Here is a 20252-nt window from a genome sequence, read left to right as displayed (position 1 = left end):
GTGATCGGTGCCGGGGCTGTGTGCTGCCAAACACATCCTGACCCAGTTGAACAGCTTCACCCCTCCGGTGGTGTTCGAGCTCAATGGCACCATCGGCTGCACTTGGATTTACGATGACAGACACCTCAGATATGTTAATATGCATGAGTCTGCACATCACTTGGGAAATTTAATTCAGAGTTTTGCATATTTTTATTTTACATTTCAACAACATAGCCAATACAGTGCATTCCTGTATTCCTGTATTGTCTATGTTTGTCTACATTTCAGACTGTAACAGCATTTTGATTTCTTGACCCCTCTTCCAGGACCAATGTGCCCAAAGAGTTGTTGAAGTTTCCAGATTTCCCCTTTTACCTTCACCCACAAAGCTTCCTGTCGCATCAGGAGGTGCTCAAGTACCAGGGTCTAAAGTCTAATAAGAATTATAAATAAGGTGGATTCAAGGGAACATACCAACAGATTGTTTATCAGCTGAAGGGTTATAAAACTTAGATAAGTTATCTAGAAGTTATCTACAGTATGTAAAGATCAAGTGATGATATGATTATCACAGAATGGAATTTCCTCAATAAACTTCACACATCTGCTTCAACATGTGTATTTCAGTGTATGGATTCCATAGACTGTATAAAAATATGGACGTAGTTACCGTGACATCACTCCTTGGTTTCTGAAAAGCGGTTTTGAAGCTCAAAGTGAGCTGCTCCGGCCGTCGCCATCTTGGCAGTGCGTGACTCTGCCTAACTCCCGGCCAATCAAAAATGGGCAAAGAGGTAATATTTTGATTCTGATCAAGGATCAATTATTCAGAATTTTGAGAGAGTCAAACTCTTGACCACTGAGTTATGACCAGTTAAAATCATTTATTGCTGCAAAATGCATTTTAGTTTGGCGGTGTGGCTCTGCTCATGTGATGCTCTGGAAAAAAATCTGAGCAAGCTTAACACACACTGTCCCTCTGAGCTCACAACACACACACAACATTTAATCACCATGAACACGTATGAAAAACATTTTTATGTTTACATGGAAAAGCCTGTTGTGTGAGATACGTGGGTAAAGGGCATGATTGGAGGATGTAGGGAACATTTGACTATAAAATGACTTGTGTTCCTGCCTGAGGCTCCACTACTATATTGCCACCGCATTTAAATTTGAATAATTGGTGGCAATATATCCTCAAAAGAGTTATGGAAAACTGCCCTTACTATTAATTTCTCTCTCTCCAGGTCAGTCTGAGTCATGGTCTCCCTCGTTTTAACTGTCCTCTACTTTCCAGGATGCAACAAGGCCGCCCAATCGAGGCTGTCCAGGAGGATGGCAACATTTGTTTCCAAGTCACTAAACTCTACCAGCAGATGCACTGAAAAGCTGTGTCCCCATTTAATCCTACAAACTAACTAATCCAGTTTTGTTCATGTAGTGTGTTCACACTAAAGGTGACTAGATTCTGGTGATTGTAGCTTGTCTAATTTGACAATAATCAAAACATTGTCACAGACAGTGACATTTCATCTAGTGCATCAATCAGGTTATAGAGAAAGACACTGCTAAACAGTGACAAAAACAAATAAGCCTGCAACAAACCATAATGAAAAAGAGAATGTCATGTATGTCGTGTGTGAACTAGTTAATATATGACGTGTGTTTGTCCATTACCTCATTAATAATTCAGCTATCAATCATTATCAATTGAAACGGCGTCAATAGCTGTAGTACACGTTAATATGATCACAAATGGTCAAAAATGTCAATAAATGTTTCTGGAAAACTTCTATCTCGATTAGAAATTCCACCAAAGTCAACACCTAAATACAAAAAAGTGATGTCTGCAGCCATTCCCAACTCTCAACTGAATGCAATGCAGCCCCAATGTGTGCATGTCAAAGTCATTACAGGTGTAAGGGGATGTATTCTGTTACAGTATATGTGCTCCCGCTGTGAAGAACATTTTTGTAACATTGGTCCCCATCATTTTTCTAATTGTGTCACCATGACAACAATTAATATAGAATGAAAATTTGAAAAAACCTTCAATTAACAAACTTGAGCTTTCCTTACAACTTGCTAGTGGGAGGTTTAAATTTTAAGTCATATCTTAACTCTATGTTGAAATTAATTAATTTAATGAAGTTAATTAATTTACACATAGCTGTAAGGTCCATTAGACTGGGGAGAAGGGCATCAACTGATTCTTAATATTGACATTTTGAACAGAAATCCTCCATTATTCCTCCACCAGGTGTCATGTCATCTCCGTTTGTATTTTTTTTTTTAAGTTTTGAGCAATTGCTTATATTTAAATTAAATATAAAACCACTTTCAGGGACAGCCCTGTGGCCTAAAGGTTAAGGCGCATACCACATAACTGTATTATCCACGGTTCAACTCCTGGCTGTGGGACTCTTGTTGCATGTCATACGCCTATCTCTCTCTCCCTGTGTGTCCTGTCTCTCTCTACTGACTGTAAATAATGGCAAAATGCCAAAAAAAAAAAAATGGTTACAAACAAAAAAAACATTTTCAGATGAAAACTAACTATATTTTACCCTTTGATACAATGACCTGTTGTAGGACGGCTCAGGGGGCGAGGCTGACGTCCTGCTGTTTTGCACCGGGTACAACTTCAAGTATTCATTCCTGGATGCGGCTCAGCTGGGTCTGGAGATCATTAGCCATCTGATCACACCTCTGTACCGCTTCCTGATTCCCCCGGCCTTCCCCTCACTGTTCTTCATTGGCATCTGCAATCCCATCTGTCCCCACCCCAACTTCTATTGCCAGGTGAGCTGAAGGTGTCCACAGGTATTCAGTCTTAAAAACCTGCACTGTGTTGCAGATGTTGTCATTGCTCCTATGACTCTCTGCACCTACAAAGTTCAGCCAAGTTCTTCAAAGGTTCCTGAAAGGCAATCTGGGAGATACGAGAAGTTACTGAGGTAGAAAACTAATTGACAGAATGTTTTCAGAAAATACCTGCTGGACTGTGCACAGCAGCACCGACCGATGAGAACACACAAAGGAACCAAAGTTTAGTTATTCTTAAATCCACTCTTATCTCTGCAGAGCCGATTCACCATGACTATGTTGGACGGCTCTGTCACTTTACCATCTGAGGCCCAGATGGAGGAGGAGATCTGTGCAGAGATGCAACAGAAGGTGGAGCACGGAGTCCAGCAGAGCCACATGCTGAATTTGGACAAGGATCAGTGGTAGTACTGCCATTCCCTGGCTCGCATGGCCAGTTTCCTGGGATTTTCTGCCTCAACACCTAACTTTGAAAAAGGCCCAAGCCAATCAATTCCATTTTAACAATTCTAGTCAAAATGGGGAAAATGCAACTCTTAAAGAATTTATTGAGGAAGTTGTTCAACAGTAAGTTGATAACCTTACAGAAAAATAAATACATAATATTAGCCCTGTCACTTACAACTACATTTTTCTTAAACTCAAAGAAAATAAATCTCCATTAATCACATGTTCACCTCTTACTAGAACAATTTTTAACCATTAGAGTTTGTGCAAACACAGACTGCACATGGCTAATTTGCATAACATAACATGGGCTCATGGCTAATTTGCATATTAGGAGTAAGTAGGGGGGAGCAGGGTAAGATAAGCCAGTGAGTAAACTGACCCACCCCCTTATATCTAGGCAACTGTGCACATGTTTTGTCATGTGACCATAAATTCAGGAAGCACCCATCATGTCTAATTGTAATGGAAAGAAGCACATGAGAGAAGTGGTATGTCTTTTTTAACACAGAAAACAGTTTTTTGTTTGTTAAAGTAACTGTTTTGCATGTCAGGTATAATGACTGTTATGTCAAAGCAAATTTATCCAGGTTTAAAAATATGTATCACAGGCCTTTTTTTCCAAAAACTATGGGGTAAATCAAATAAGCAGATAATTACTGGTAACACTTTGGTTTGGTGTGAACATTAACATTAACATTAACATTAACATTAACATTAACATTAACATTAACATTGTGAAATTTTTCCACTTCAAAAAGTTGAATACATGAAGAATAATTATACAATTATTCAAATAATTAATAAAGAAAGTAGTCACAGATTGCATCCTACACCCATTTATTTCTGTAAAATATATGAAAACATAAAATACAGAGAATTTCTTGTGATCATAAGATTAATTGAAATTAAAATAAAGATTTTTTTAAAAGATTTAATTCATGTGGAATTTACGGACTGACTTAAAAGTTGATAAAAACAACCTTTTTAACCTTATGTGTCATGTACCTGTGTGTTAAATTCTGTTTTATATCATGTTCGAGAAATAATGTGAATTAATTACACTTTTAATTTGATTTCAAAACATGTTATAAAATACTGCATCATACTGCTGGACAACTAACAGAGCGAGAACTGAAGAAATCAGATTTATCCACTTTATTGTCAGTCATTGTATCCAAAGGTCAAACAATGAGACAGAAAGTAAACATACTGTAAATATCACACATCAAATATAAATACAAATGTCATTATTACAAAATAAAGATTTTTCTGTTTCCATGATGGATTGTAAAAGTGCTATTGATGCTCACTTTGATGTGTGGTCAAAATGGGGAAAATACAACTCTAAAAGGATTCTACTGCAGTGTTACAGATAGAATACACATTATAAGAGTAAAAAATAGAAAGTTTTCAATACAGATGTACAGCTTTTTTACAATCCTAGGTGCAAACAAAACAACTTCCAGGCTATGTATGAGGAATGATTTACAGTGTAAAAAGGTTAAGTTAAAAACACTGAGTCGATTCTGCACCTTCTTCAGTCATATTTATACTGTACATGCTGCAGGATGGGTCTGAAAAAGACTGTCCTATTCTTGAACAAGCCCCAAATTCTGTATCAGTCATGAATTTTCAGCTGCTTTGAACGTGTCTGTGAAAAGGATATTTTTCCCAGTGCATGTAAGGTTTGATGACAGATGATGTGTCCTGGATTTCAGTTCACCAAATGTGTCCTACAGATTTCCAAAACATCCAGTGTTTCCTTGCTTACATCCAGATATGTACACAGATCTGCAAAGAGGTGTTGCTGTTGCTGGAGAGGGATGGGTTATGGCTTTCTCTTCCTCTATCTCTTCTCTTTCTCTTCCTCTCCTCTACAGTGTATTCTCCTCCCAAGCTCGATTCAGTTTTTAATTTCTTCTTGTTCTGTAGCTTCATCTTTCAGCCTCATCCCATCCTCTCCATATCTGCTGCCAAACTCTGGTCCAGGGCTCGGCGGCAGCAGCTCCACATCCTTTGAGCTGCTTGTGCTGGCAGCTCTGGCGATCCTGGTGAGCGTCTGTTCGTATGGTGAGGGCAGGTAGACCATGAGGAACACGCCGTCCGTCACGTCCTGCTCTGAGCTGGAGCTGGGGAGCTGGTGCTGCTCCCTGCTGCGTCGGATGGATGACAGCAGCTCGCAGTTCCTCTCCGGGTCCTGCAGGTCCTCCAGGGCGATCACGTTGGCCAGTCCCAACTTGCCACTGAGGCTGAAGCCCCGCCTGCGGCGCCAGATCAGAAAACCGAGGGCGCTGAGGAAGAGGAGGAGGAAAGAGACCGTTGCTATGGTGATGTAGATGATGGATCCTGCGCTGATTATGGCCTCGCCTGAACTCTGGTGGGCCTGTTAAGTCAGATATAAAAAGAAAATATTATATTTTCCATTTCATTTCACATTTTACTCTTACAAAAGTTATTTTTGACACGTGTTTATGGGTGAACATAAAATTTGTGATTAAATGAATGAACATGGCATCATGAATAATGCCTTATTCACACAACTGCAAAAATACTTGAGATTTCCATACAAAAACAAATCTATAGATAAAACATGATCATCCTCCCAAAAGACAAACTGTAGGTCTCAGAAAAATATGGATATACTAATTGAAGTCTCAGAAATATTAATCTGCTGAATAAACCTGCAGCAGATGTTAATGTATCCAGTAGATCCAATAGAATAAAACATATGATCACATATTTTACACTTGTTCATTTAGGTAGTTTGTGTGTCGGTGTATTACAAGATTGTTTATGAAATTTCAAAATTTTATGTCTAAGTTCTTTGTCTAAAGTTTGATTGTTTCTGTTATGAATTTTCATTTTCACATCAGGCCAAAAAGACAACATGAAAATAAAAACTATTAAAATATGAAAACCATGTTTGCCTTCCTGAAACCTAAAATAATTGTTTTAATTCACATGTTAGTTTTCATGTTTGTGTAAATTAAATCAGGGCGATAAACCTGCTCGTTGTTAGAGAAAAGTATCAGAGAGTCAATGAGAAACACCGAAGCCTACAGTGAAAAAAAAATCTGAGAGCAAATCAACATTTATGAATCACATTGAGTAGAGAAGACTGGAGTCAGTTGGGTCTCAGATAACATCTGGCCAACAGAGGGTGCTCTCTGTCACAAACATCTGTTTTGCCTTTAACAAATGAATTAATCTGTTCCACCAAAACTGCAGCAGGTTAGAGCAACTACTAAATATAACCAACCATAAATATACTGTATATTTATGTTTAATTTAAATACATAATAAATATGAGCACTCAAAAAACCTCTGAAATTTTAATGAAGATTTTTTTTGTTTGTTATTTTGTTTTTTTGCATCAGGAGCCATCAGGAGGGGAAAATAAGAAGATGAAAATCTTCTTTTATACTTAAAAAGTACTTCATGTGTGGATAGTGAAAAGTCAACTGGTTACTGGTTTATTCTTGACATAGAAATTGGATTTTAATTCATTTAAAACTTCAAGTAATTTCAGACTTTTTTTTTCCACTTTACGTAATGGAGTAATTTCACATCATTGTATCAGTTAGTTAAGAAAGTGAGTTAAAAAAAACAAATCAGTGTGGAAAAAATCATCTTTACATATGAAACTTGTTCTAAAATAAATATAGATTTTGTTATGCAGTTCTGTTACAGTTTACTAAGAAATAATAGCCTTAAACATTTGAGCTTTTAAGTTGAAGAAACTTGAAGATTTCACTTTTTTACACTGCCATGATTACCCACGACATTCAACACAGTCAGATTACGACTTCATCTGGCATTCATCCTGCTTTTCACAAACCTTGTTATATCATGTCGTTGGCCAAATTCCAAAATACCATCATTTTCAGAACCAGTATATGCAGCCATGTGAACATGCAGGTCTGTATTAGTATCTTCTGGCAATTCAATTTTCACTATTTTTTAAACATTTTGATTAAATGATCAGTTGATTAATGATAAGAGAAGAACTGATTAATCGACATGAAATAAACTTACTGGTGCCAGTCTGTCAGTGGAGGGCAGAGCCGAGGGTCCAGGCGACCAGTCCAGAGAGTCCCGGCCTGCAGGTCCAAACTTCATCCAGCTGCTCTCCAGCAGGGACCGCATGATGGAGGGTACTGAAGCCCAGCCGGAGCCAGGGGCCACAGGGGCCGAGAGCGCTCAGAGGAGATACTGCGCACGTTGAGATGAGGAGGACGAGTCCGCTGACAGCTCAGAGGGACACTGACTGCAGGGCTGAAGTGATCAGACTGAAATAATGACTGTGAGGGGGAGGAGGGGGGGGAGGAATGAGGGCAGCAGACAGACAGTGTGTCCAGCGGAGACGAGAGACGTCACTGGTCCTGATGGGAGGATTTACAGCTGCTGGGAGTGGTCAGCAGCAGCACAATGAAGTGTGTGTGTGTGTAAAAGATGTGAGAATGGAGGAGTGTGTGACTCCTCTACAAAGCAAGAAAACACCAACAAATATTCCACTGTAAAAGTTATATGATTAGCTACCAAAAATCTCTTTTTACATTGTGATCTTGTAGCTCAGTTTTCAAACTGCCACTTTACTCTGATGTCCAAGTATACGAGCCTCTGTAACCCTCTGTTCTACTCCTTCCTACAAGCTTTAGAGTCATCAGGTTATTCTAGTATCTTACCTGGTTGTCACCTTCAACAACTAAAACAATCCATTTCTTTGCTTATTGGCATTTCAGTAGAGCAGATGAACCTTCTCTCTAACAGGGATTCCCTGCTGTCATCAGACTAATTACAATATAATACAGAAATGATGCTTATGGCATTTAAACATTGATTTTTAAATGTGCATATATGACTTATAGGCTCATTATAGCTCTCTTGCATAAAACAAAACCTTACATGCACATTGATGGCTATTAAAGCAGGTCTAATGCTGCATTCAAGTCATATAAAGTCATATTTTTAGCTTTTCTTTTACCAGAAAGTCTTAAACTGCAACATTGTTATCCTGTTTTTGTTTTTGTTTGACTGTTCTGTTACACTTTCTCTTGTATTTAAGCAGTTTTTACATTTTACTCTGTTTTACTGTTGTGAACTTGTTAACTCTTTATACTTTTTGTACTATACAAATAAAGACGGGATAGATGGCAGGTATGAGTTTCTTATTTAAAGATACTGTTACTTTTGGGAGCCTGGGGCAAGTAATTATTATCTACAAGAAACTTAAATCATGGTATTTACTGGATTTAAATAAGCTTCAACATATGAATATCACCAAATTTGTTGATCCAGTAGTTATTACTGCAACCTGCTGTGAATATATAGTTCCTCTGAAGTTCTCTGACGTCATTTTGAAGTGAACCATTTTTGTAGGTCGCAAAGATGACCGTCTGAGGTATTTAAACAGATTGTTGTCATAGATGTGAAGATATGAAATATAATGTACAACATGAGGACAAACATATGAGATAAACTGCTTTTATTGTACAACACACAGAGCAAACAGGCCTGCTGGAAAAAGCGTTTTGAAACATACAGCTGTTACACAAATGTAAGACAGAGCTCAGAGGAAAAGAGGGCAAAGCCAGAGCAAGTTAGAAACATCGTGAAGAAAGATTACAGGTGCTTTTCTTTCATATCAAAAGCAGGAAAAAATACACTTTTAGAAATCACAGTCACAATATTAGCTGAGCTGCTGATGTCGGTCTGGGCTGCGGTGCGTTCGTGGTCAGCGAAGGAAGCAAAACCGCCAAACTACCGACCTGACGGATGTACAGGACTTTCTGCAGGGATACTGAAGGATACGTCACACATTTTACAGTTGTGCCATTCCAAAAAACAGTCGCAGTCTCTCCTAGTTTTGAGTTTGTATCATTCAAGGGGTCTGTTTGCATTATATACATACAGTAGGAGTCTTCTTGTCTGAGCAACAAAAACATATGTACATGTAGGAAATTTAATGCATCTGGATAAAACAAAAAGGCCTTAATCCTTTTTAACATTGTCTGCTTTAAGTAGTGGAAACCACAACTCAAACAACCTAAGAGCAAAAAAAAACTAGTTCCACCTAACTGAAGAAAGATCAACAATCTTGACATTGTCAGTGGTTGGGTTCAAGTTCAGCAGGTGGAGCTCAAGATCCAGTTTTTCCAGTTAAGACAGATTAAACTAATTAAAGTGCAGTTTAATTGTTAATGGAACAGAACGTTATGAAGCCCAGAAATTTTCACAGAAGATATTTTGACATGTTGCAACTGCAAAAAAAAAAGACAAGTTATTGATATAATGAATGCTTTATTTTCAGGGTCCTGGCTCACTGTCACACTGTCATGGTTTACTGGTTTACTGGGAGTAACACCTGCTTTTATATTTTCTACTATGACAAAACATCTGCTGTGAAAATGGCCGTTCTGGGAAGATACAATTCAGTCCAATGCTATCTAAGCTAAATGCAGAAGTTACAGTTGTGCACTTAAGGTTTAAAGTAACCGAGTAGATCATAGATATGAGTACAAAACTTACAACTGTCATTGCTGAATAAACTAGTATAGATTACCATTTGTGGATCCAATTACTACCATTTCTTTTTTTTTAAATTTACTACATTGTTATACAGTTTAAAAGTAACCCTGTGGAGTTTCTGACCTCTAGTAGCTTCTACGCAGTGGTGTTTTTATAACACGGTGTGGCTGTAATGCACCAAAGCTATGCACTAGAAAAAGCAGTTAAGAATTGGACTGTAAGCTAGTAAATGTGCTCGAAAATAATGCAGCATTTAAAATACTTGTTCAAAAAAAGCGGCATTGCAAATGTTTTAAGAGGAAGGAAAAGCATTCAACATTTTTCTAGACCTAGTTTGTTTACAACAAAACCCCAAATTGTCCTTTATGTCCCACTGCTAATTAGCTAAGGTGCTATTTCAATACAATTCAGCAAAGACATCCTGAGCTGCAACAATTAGTCATTTAATTGATCACTAGACAGTTACTCAAGAATCACAGTAGTTGGGGATTAACAGATTCATTTTTTTAAGAAAGAAATGCCCAAATTATCTGCTTCCAGCTTCTCAAATGTGAATATTTTCTGATTTCAGGGCATCACCCTGGGCTGTGGGAAACAGTGTTGTGAAATTTTTTCACTGTTTTCTGACATTTTATAGATAAAACAACTAACCAATTAATCAAGAAAATAAGAAACAGATTAATTGATGATGAAAATAACTGTAACTTGCAGTCCTAAAGACATCCTGCAGTTTTGAGCGCAACATTTATCTTGATACTATAGAAGTGCACCCACACTCAAGAACAAATCAGCATTAAAAAGTAACAGGTGGAAACACCAATTACAGCGACATCCATCATGGCTGATAATAATCGGCACATCACAGACCAGGTCAGGAGCACCGGAGGACAATTAAACTAATGTACCGACCTTCTCACAGAAGGAGGACGATGAAATGAAACGGCAGAAATTTAACTAAAGGAGTAGTCTTTGTTCAGCAGAAAGCTCTCTGGCTCTCAAATGACTCAGATTTCCCAATTTGTGAAGTTTTTCTGCCTTCAGCAGCTCTACCTGACAGAGCTGTTTTGTCATAGATCCTCAGTAAGGTGCAGAAATACTCAAGAATACCAATAATTTTGAGCAAATTCTGCTTAATGTATGTGAAATACAAGTTTACATGGTCTTTTTTGTTTTGCATGAATTTCATCACCATCTTGGCTCTTGAAGCAAAATTTAAATCTTCCTCCATAAGAAAAAAAAAATCTTGGACATGGATCAAACTGAAGGATCTTGATTGTTAAGTCTAAATATGTCTGTTTGGTTGTCGTTAGTTGACTGCCTGGTTTCTCTGGTTCTATATGTTCTGATGCCGCCCTCCGACATGTGATCCTCCACTCTAGAAAACTGTGTCAGATGTCTGGGTCATGTATATATTTCTCCATCAGTGTCAACAGGACACCGCTGTGTTTTGCCTGGAGTCAAAGCTGCTTTCCTTTTACTCCCACGCTCTCAGACTGTTGTTTAGCTTTCCTGAAAACTAAACTTCACACATTTATTCATCACGACAACAAAGTGGCCAGACAAACAAACTGTCTGTCAGCTAACTGACCATGTCGCTCATTCATCAGATCTGTTCTCTGAATATTATTTAGTTTGGCATCTTAGATGTAAACCTTGTTAACCAAAGATTTTCCCCCCTTGCTAAGTAAGTTCTTTTTTTTCAAAATACATTAGCGATCTGTCTGAGCTCTGAGAAAAGCGAGTATATTAGGTCACTGCCTCTTCACTTAGTTCAGAGTCTCTATAATCCCTCAACTGCACAAAAGTGTGGATGATTTTACTGAGAATGAATAATAGAAATGCAATTACAGTTTCCCAGCACAAGGATAGAAGACAGAGCTGTCAAACTGGCAAATCAGAGCTTAAAATCTAACAAAGACTTTCTCATGAAATTGTTCTGGTGATGGAACACGTGACAGCGGACGGATTTGCTTCTCCTCTTTAGTACTGAGTTATACCCAAGTGCATCAAATCTGCTTAGAGTGCAGATGAAGTTTTGTGCCCGTGATGATCTTCAATGTGCCACAGTCACTACATTCATGAATCAATCTGGTCTTAATCTCAGCTCTCATATGTCAAATGTACATTAGTAGTAAAAACTCAGAAGTGCACACAAAAGATTTATCTCATCTTTGGAGTCAGCGTAAGAAATATCCATTATGTGAACGACGTCATGCTGTATAGACACACAAAACATCATCTGAGAGAATGAACGCATTGAAAAAAAAACAGGCGAAGTGGAAGCCGACACAAACTGTCGGTGGAGAATCGTTGCATGACACTGACACATTAGTCGACTACTTTTTTTTTTTTTTAGATGGAAACGCCATCATGGACTTAACACCAACTAAATCCTTCCCTTGCTGCTGCTGATCACACTGATGGCCGACAACATCTGTCCGCTCGCTGCTCGCCCTCAAACAGAAGGGAATAAGGACAGACAGGGACAGGTCAGGGACACTGGGAGGGGCTGAGGAGGACGGGAAAGCAGACAGGATGGGACAGAGACTAATGCTGCTTTTCACATTCTAGACAGTTGGAAATGACTACTTCCTGGGAGCAAAAGTGCAAAGGAGCGACACTATAAAATTAGGGAACTGGGATGAGAAGTTTCAGGGATACTGTTATTTGATATAACATCAATGTGGCAGCAAACATTGTAGGCTACATGTGATTTGATATATTTCTAACACAAAGAATATTAAAAACCTAAATACACTTTTTTTGAGTTAGTAATTATATGTGCAGTCTGCTTTCTTTAAGAGAAAACTGAGTAATATTGCCCTGCGGACTAAACACAATTTGGGGGAACCAGAGCACATTGTTAACCAAGGTAAGGACAATGATGTCTGTTGTACAGACATTTATTGGATGAACCCTACTGACTTTGGTGAACCCCCGACTTTCCTTTTAGTGCCACCATGAGGTTGACATTTGTGGTTTTTGATTTGTGAAATGTCTCAACAACTGTTGGATGCATCACCATGAAATGTGGCAAACACATTCATGTCGCCCTCATTTCTTTGCTTTATGACCAAATACCTGCAAGATAACATCAGCCTCAGTTGCATTTAGCAAATGTCAGCATGCTCACACAGTAAAATAAGATGGTGAATGTTAACTTTAATGTGCCAGTATACTTCATATCAGTTGTATGATGGTCAAATAACTTCCTCCCCCAACACCTTTCTCACAATTTCTGTAACTTGCGGAGGTGAGAAAGGAGCCAAGGTTGGAAGTGTGTGTCAGTGAACGAAGCAACAGAGAAAGTTGGAAAGAGAGAGCAACGAGTGCAAATGAAAGGGAAAAACCCTCGGCTGCTGACGAACCAAAGAAGAGTAAATCTTCTTTGGAGCTTCAGATGCCCCGCCCTGTCCGACCTGCCTGTCTGTCTGCCCTCAATATGGTCTGAGCTGGTGAAGTTAGCATCAGTTAAACACTCTCTTCTTTCATTCATAATCTGTCCTAAAATACACAGTGGCATGAATGGAGGTCAGTCCAGATTCAGCTCATTCTGCTGGTCGTTACAAACTAGAAACTGTAACTTTGTATGTGTTGTGATACAAAACAAAGGGTGTAATTACACTCACAGTTTATTTTCTTTGGTCTACATTGTACTTGATAACCTTACTTTCTTGTATCTTTAGTATTGTCCACGTGAGAACAGCAGCATTAGTTTAACAATTCAACCACAAAGGAAAAAGTGGAAGATTTCTGCTGATAGTTGAGATGCTTCTAAGGTCTTTGTATTGAAATATGAACAAATAAAAAGTAATTCTAGTGTTTTCCAGAGGCTACAATGTTCATTACATCCCATTAAAGTGTTGGACAAGACAAAAACATACTTATGATTTCGCCATTTTTAGAATATTATCAATAATAAAAATAAAAAATATATTATACTTTAATTGGCTCTAAGTGGTGCTTCAGGAAGGGGCTTTCATATCTAAAGGTTCATCGTCAGGGGAGCTGGAATGTGATCAGTAAATTTTATCAATCAACCCTGGTAGATTCTGATATTTCCTGTGTGCAGATGGTTTGATGGTGGTGCTAAAGGAAAAATCAGGGGGTCAAAAATATTAGAATTCATCCTCTGGACACTGAAAATATCCACAGCAAATGTCCTTAAGATATTTAGATAATTGATTTTTTGTCATAAGTCATTTACTGAGGACAGAATGCCAGATGTTCTCTTCTGAAATGTAACATTTTGCTGCTTTTCTGTTTTATAGAATTGTAAATTGAATATCTTTGCGTTCTGGACTTTTGGTGAGACAAAACAAGTTATTTGAAGATGTCTCCTTCAGCTCTGGGAAAGGTGAATGGGTATTTTCTGAGATTTTATTGACTAAAAGATCAATTAATTGATCAAAAGAGAAAACTAGTTGGAGCCTAATGTGTAACAGTTGTCTCTCAATTAAAGAAAGAAGGTGGATATTGAGTGACTTGGGATGAAGAATGGATTTAAAAAGGTGTTGTTGTGAACATGTGATGAATTTGAAACTGTTTAAACCCAGAGGCATAATTAACACCAACAGCCCCAGTGGGAATCACACCCCAAACACTGACAGTGTCAGTAGTGCCTTGCTTGTGTCAGTGTCAATGCTCAAAAAAAAGGCACTGTATCAGATACTGTATTACAAGCACATACTGCATCAAGTGAGAAGATAACAAGTGAAAAACAACTCTAAGAAAAATAGAATATGCTCAATAGCCTACAACACATTAAATATTTTAAATCATAAATAATTTACATAAATACATGTACATACATAAACTGCGAAATAGTAACATGTATAGTATATTATAGGCATTAAATGTTAAAATACACGCACTGTATGTGGCATTTGGTTAAAATAAATACTTGATTGCTCCATTTTGGTAAAACAGTCATTCCAGAAGGTTTAAAGAGTAAATAATAAACAAAGACATTCGGGTGTAAGTGAATAAAACGGCCACAGTATTTAAAGCTGGATATAGAAAACATTCACATACAATCAGAACAAATGCAAACACAGATTCTCATCAAAGTTCTCTTTTCCCTTTCAAAATAGCATCAACTATCCATCAGATGTAACATGGCATCACTCTGATTCTAAAGAAACACACACACACAAAAAATAACCCAAAAACAAATAAAACAGCAGGTGTTGTGATTAAAAACACAGAGACTGTATTTTTTTGATGCAAGTGATCTCCAAGATTCTTGTGGTTTGCTTTTGGCATCATCTTTGGTGTTCATCACTGGTTTATACACAACATTTCTCATAAATTACCTGTCAGTTCAAGATTGTGGCATACTAGAGTTCTCCTCCTTGCATTTCTTCCAACTTCCCCATGAAACAAGCCTCCAGAGAGTGTACAACGATAAAATCTCTTTAGTATCACATCGATTGATGATGAGATTGAATTAGTGATGTGAGAGGCAAAACAGAAAAATGTGCTATACAACAAGTTTACCCCAATTAAAAAAGGTTTCATTCTGATTGTAATTTATGTGAACCGACAGCTGAAAAATAGTGTTTCACTCCCCTCTTTGGATGAAAGTTTAAGGCCTTTACCATCACTGTTGGGTGTGGTCAGAAGTGTGTTTTGTTCCACCATAACCACACCCACCAGTGATGTCACAAGGTCCTGGAGTACACTCCTACATCATTGCAGCAAGATGAGACATTAAACCACTAAATAAAAGGTTCTTAGTGGGTGCTGAATTACTAATAAAGGTGAACAGATGGCATGATGGGTAGTTAAGTGCAACAGTTCCAGAGGAATTGCCTCAACAGTGCTCATCATATGGAGATATCACAGTGGTGAAAAAAACTTTATTTAAATTCATGGTTTCACTTTGTCATCTGTTGCCTGTCTATCACACCAAATCTGTTTGCATCATCATTGCATAATCAGTGATGATGACTTTAGTTTAAATCTGGTCTTGACATAATGATTTGGCCAGTAAACACTGTATAGTGAGGTGTTTGTGCTCTACCTTCCTGTCTTTGGTGGCTCAGAAACACTTCTTTGACAGATAAAATGTCTTCTGTTTTATTCCTGCTGACAACTTTAAATCTACTGTGTTTAATGTGTTGAAAGGAGACGACTTAATAACCAGAGTGGAATCTTCATGTCCGGCTGTCCAACTTCCTCTAACAACAAAACTGGTTTTAAATCCATATGCCAGACCATATAATATCTGATCCAGCGCAATGATAAATGTTGATTGTCACATGCTCATCAAGGACCACAGTAGTCCACATTTATCAAACTGTCAAGATAAATATTAGTTTAGAATTGGTTTTAGTGCCGGCATTAGGGCTGAGCAATATATCGATATTATATCAATATCGTGATATGAGACTAGATATCGTCTTAGATTGTGGATATCTTAATATCATGATATGGCATATGTGTTGTCTTTTCCTGGTTTTAAAGGCATTACAGGCTGTTCTAGTTGTTCTATTATTTGTCTTTACCCATTTAGTCATTATATTCACATTACTGATGATCATTTATCAAAAATCTCATTGTGTAAATACTGTGTGAAAGCATCAATAGTCATCCCTTCAATATTGTCACAATACTGATATCGAGATATTTGGTCAAAAATAATATGATATTTGATTTTGTCCATATCGCCCAGCACTTGCAAGGAATTGTTTTAATTTTACGGAGATCTGGGGAGGCAACTTCGTCCCTATTACATTAAATATTACAAATATTACAATTTTTACCTAACCCATTTGTTGTAAACCAAACTCTTGTTTCAGCTTTGACCTAACAAAGGGATTATAACTGACATTTTGTTTACGTGTACTCTCAGTATCACCACCAAATTGTTTTTTGGCAATATTGAAACATAATATAAGCAAGGAACTTAATTAATAAAAGGGATAATGGCCAAATAATAATAACGAACAATGAACTGACATGTGCACATTTATGTCTGCAGCCCAGTTAGAGCTGCGATAATTCAACATCATTTATCATTTACGTGGGAGCATGTTGTGGCAAATGACAATACTGTGATGATAATGATGAACAAAATCAGTTTAGTCTAAATCATATTTAAAAGCTCTGACACAATCAATGTGTGTGTGTGTTCTTTTGTGCACTTCCATGTAATTTTGTGTATGTGGAGATAAATGTAGGAACAAGAGGCAGAAAAGACTCATTCGCTATCAAATAACTTCCATCACACAAAGAATCCTTGACAAACCAGTGAAATCCTCCATTCTTCCCCCTACATCATTCATCAGCCAATTATATCTTCAAACCTGATGTCATGTGATGTCCACCAATCATAGTCCAGTCAGTATCCTACCTGCCACCAATCAATACGATAACATCAAAGGCTGCCAATCAGTCAAACCCTCCATCATTCCACCAATCTGTTCTATTGTGACATTATGATGTCACAGTGTGGCACACATCTCATCCTTCGCATCGCGCCATCCACCAACCAATCAACTCTTCGTCAATCAACTGCATACTGACATGATCGCACAATGGCGCCAAACAAGTCTACCCCACCAATCTAATCCCTCTTTCATCAGTTTACGTCCTTCACTGACCGACGTCCAACCGCACCTGTCGTCGATACTTCCGTGTTCTCTCGCAGCGATGTCACACGATGATGTCATAGAGTCTGCCGACACGGCCCAGCCACTCGCGCAGCGCCTGGCGGACTCGTGCGTCGGTCACGTGGCAGGAGAGCTGGCTGAGGCAGGGGTAGAGCGCCGGCTGGAGCGCCAGGAAGGAGGAATCTGACAGGAGGAGGACCTGATTGAGGAGAGTCAAGACCATGTTGGTCCACGCCTGCGGAGGGACAGGAAGACGATTTTAATAAGAGCGCTGAACACTGTTATTTTCTTACACGCACAAAGTTGCTTGACCATTTACATGCAAGCTCCTTTACAGTCATACCAGTCATTAATTTGGCGTTTTTAGACCAAAACCAATAAAGCTTTTGATCTTGATTGCACAGGTTTTGCACTGTCACCTGCAACTGGTTGTGATTTATTCAGTGGTTTCATGTGTTTTTAGGAGTATTTTTGGCTCATTTCTCGTTTTCTTGAGAGTAAATATGAACCACCTTGTATCTTGCTGCCACTGGACATTTAACAGGTCTCAGTCAGCAGTGTTGTATTTGACTTAGCTTCTGCGGTCATCAAATTTGCTTTAGTAACCATAACTTAAAACTAATTTACAACCAATTTGAATATTAAACCAAAACAAAAGGTTTGTTCAACCCAAACAAAGTCCTAAACCGACTTTAATGTTAATCCCTGCTTTAACATATAACCCAATTCCAATCTTAATCCTAAACAATATAACTTCTCTTTAGCCTAAATGTGTCATTTTAATCTAAAACACACCCCCTGAGGGAACATATAGTTAAAAACATGGAGATAGCAGAGATCACATGTGCACATCAGAGTTTGGGTCATTCAATGTCATTTTATCATATATGCCATGAAGATATACCTTATCAGACTCACACCTATGTTAGTATATATATTTGCAAACCTAAAATCTTAAACATTTAGCTGAGCTTTGATCAGATAAGCTGATTTAAAGTGACAAAAGTTGTAATAAATTGATTTTTATTCTATATGATTTCCCTATAATTTGAGTAAAATGTCTGTTTTTTATGTCAACATTCTTATCTGTAGGATTTGTTTGCTATTAATAGTAAAATTCAGTTCTAGTGTGTTCTACTCTAATCATCCACATGCTGCACCTGTATCTGAGCCTCCGAGTCCCTCAGCGAGATGCTGTGGGAGCTGATGGTGGATCCTGACCGTGGCCGTTTCTCCTGCCTGAGGACCTCTGGCCCTGCGCTGACTGAGTGCCTCAAGGGGGGGCCCTGCTGATCCACCAGCTGCTGGGGCCTCTGCGGGGGCCTCTGTTGATCCACTGGGCCCCTCCTCTCCCCGACGCCTCCTCCTGCTGCTGCTGCCCGGCCCTGCTCTTTCATGAACAGGTTGACGTGGCTCTGCTGCGGCTGCTGCTGCTGCTGTTTCCTACGTTTGTACTCCATCATCAGTTTGCTGATGGTTTTATCTGTCGCAATGGTGTACAGTTTGTTCCCGGCGCTTTCCCACCATTCCTTTCTCCTTCCTGGTCCAGTGCTGCTGGGAACTGAGCTTCCTGTGATGCCAGAGTCTCTCCTCTCTCCTGTGCGGAAGTGGTGGGGCAGACTGCCAGTGCAGCTGTGAAGAGAGAGAAAATGATTGACTTGATTTGACAGGTGACTTTACAGACTGAGTATTTGAGCTGTGGGCCTATGAGCTGATTTTACATCAGTTCACTTGGTCCTAAACAAAAACAAAATAAATTCTCATATACTCTATTTTTGGTTCACACCGACTTATCACAATGAAACCAAGAGTTGTAAACATGTGTTTCTTTCCTAAACAGGAGGAACACTTGGCGCAAGATTGTTTTCATTAAAGAGCAGAGGTGCTCCTTGCTGATTTTGTGTCAGATTCCTGTCAAATACAGCAACCTCCATAGCACATAACCAAAAGGATTTTAGCACTGATGGAAGGTTGGAAAGTTTACTGTAGAGCAGGATGATGAAAAAGTTAATGTTGTTCATCATAAATTCCAGGAGTTATGTGATTCTACTCTCCGATCCAACCGGACCTTAGTTAAGAGGATGGATATAAGGTCAGAATATTTATATTGTGATTGTTAACATTCAACATAGTCTGTAGCATCCTAGCTAGCTGCTCTGCAGGATTATGCGTTCAAATGAGTCACTCTTGTGTGTTTGGCCTTAGTGTCACACTGGATCTGTTCAGCCACAGTGCTGCTGTGGATTCAGAAACGTTTTGAAATCACTTTTTGGCGGCACCTGGAAGTCGCTCAGTGTCCTCTTGATCACATTCTTCATATATGTCATGAATCGATTATAATTTTGTCATGCTGTTTTCCATGCTGTATTTCTGTAATCCCTCCTCTACTGCCCTCTCTGAGGGTTTCTTCCATTTTTTTCCCCTGCTAAAGGTTTTTTAGGGAGTTTTTCCTTATTCAAAATCAATGGTCTAACTATAGAGGATGTTGTATTGCTGTACAGATTGTAAAGCCCCCTGAGGCGAATCTGTGATTTGTGATATTGGGCGATACAAATAACAATGACTTGACTTGAGTTCAATACACAAACTCTGTGTTTCATGCACACAGATGAGAAAATAGACTAAAATCCTGCAGTTACCCATGTAAAGCGTGAGTCAAGCTGTGTGGATAAAAACTGAGACCTGTGTGTTTTGTCAGATACACGAGATGGAATGAACAACCAAAACAAAATTGATATTTACTTATATTCATAGTGAACAATTGCACAAGCACTAGCTTGTTACATGGCAGGTGTAGGCAGCTGTATTTATCAAAATTAAAGAGCCTCAGTTCCAATCAAATGGTTA

At 38.5% G+C, this 20252-nt stretch overlaps 2 protein-coding genes across 3 annotated transcripts in view; one reads left to right on the top strand and one right to left on the bottom strand.

Moving 5' to 3' along the window:
- Window positions 1-764: 764 nt before the first annotated feature.
- LOC121912117 (flavin-containing monooxygenase FMO GS-OX-like 7) lies at window positions 765-5365 on the top strand. The gene is made up of 5 exons (XM_042434201.1): window positions 765-776; window positions 1233-1340; window positions 2578-2787; window positions 3070-3215; window positions 5194-5365. Exons 1-5 carry the CDS (start codon window positions 765-767, stop codon window positions 5279-5281), a joined length of 564 nt encoding a protein of 187 aa, XP_042290135.1. The 3' UTR covers window positions 5282-5365.
- A 6570-nt stretch (window positions 5366-11935) lies between these two features.
- The window catches only part of arfgef3 (ARFGEF family member 3), a 60363-nt gene continuing 52046 nt past the window's right edge, over window positions 11936-20252 (bottom strand). For both annotated transcript variants that reach the window (XM_042433374.1, XM_042433375.1), the window contains 2 exons: window positions 18566-19037; window positions 11936-17640 (listed from right to left, as the gene is read on the bottom strand). In XM_042433374.1, the coding sequence (XP_042289308.1) occupies window positions 17449-17640; window positions 18566-19037 (664 nt within the window). In that variant the 3' untranslated portion in view covers window positions 11936-17448. The remainder of the gene's footprint in view (window positions 17641-18565; window positions 19038-20252) is intronic.

This window comes from Thunnus maccoyii, chromosome 14 (genome assembly GCF_910596095.1).
Source record: "Thunnus maccoyii chromosome 14, fThuMac1.1, whole genome shotgun sequence".
Taxonomy (NCBI): domain Eukaryota; kingdom Metazoa; phylum Chordata; class Actinopteri; order Scombriformes; family Scombridae; genus Thunnus; species Thunnus maccoyii.
Note: the sequence above shows the minus strand (reverse complement) of the source record. Positions and strands in the feature narration are given on the sequence as shown.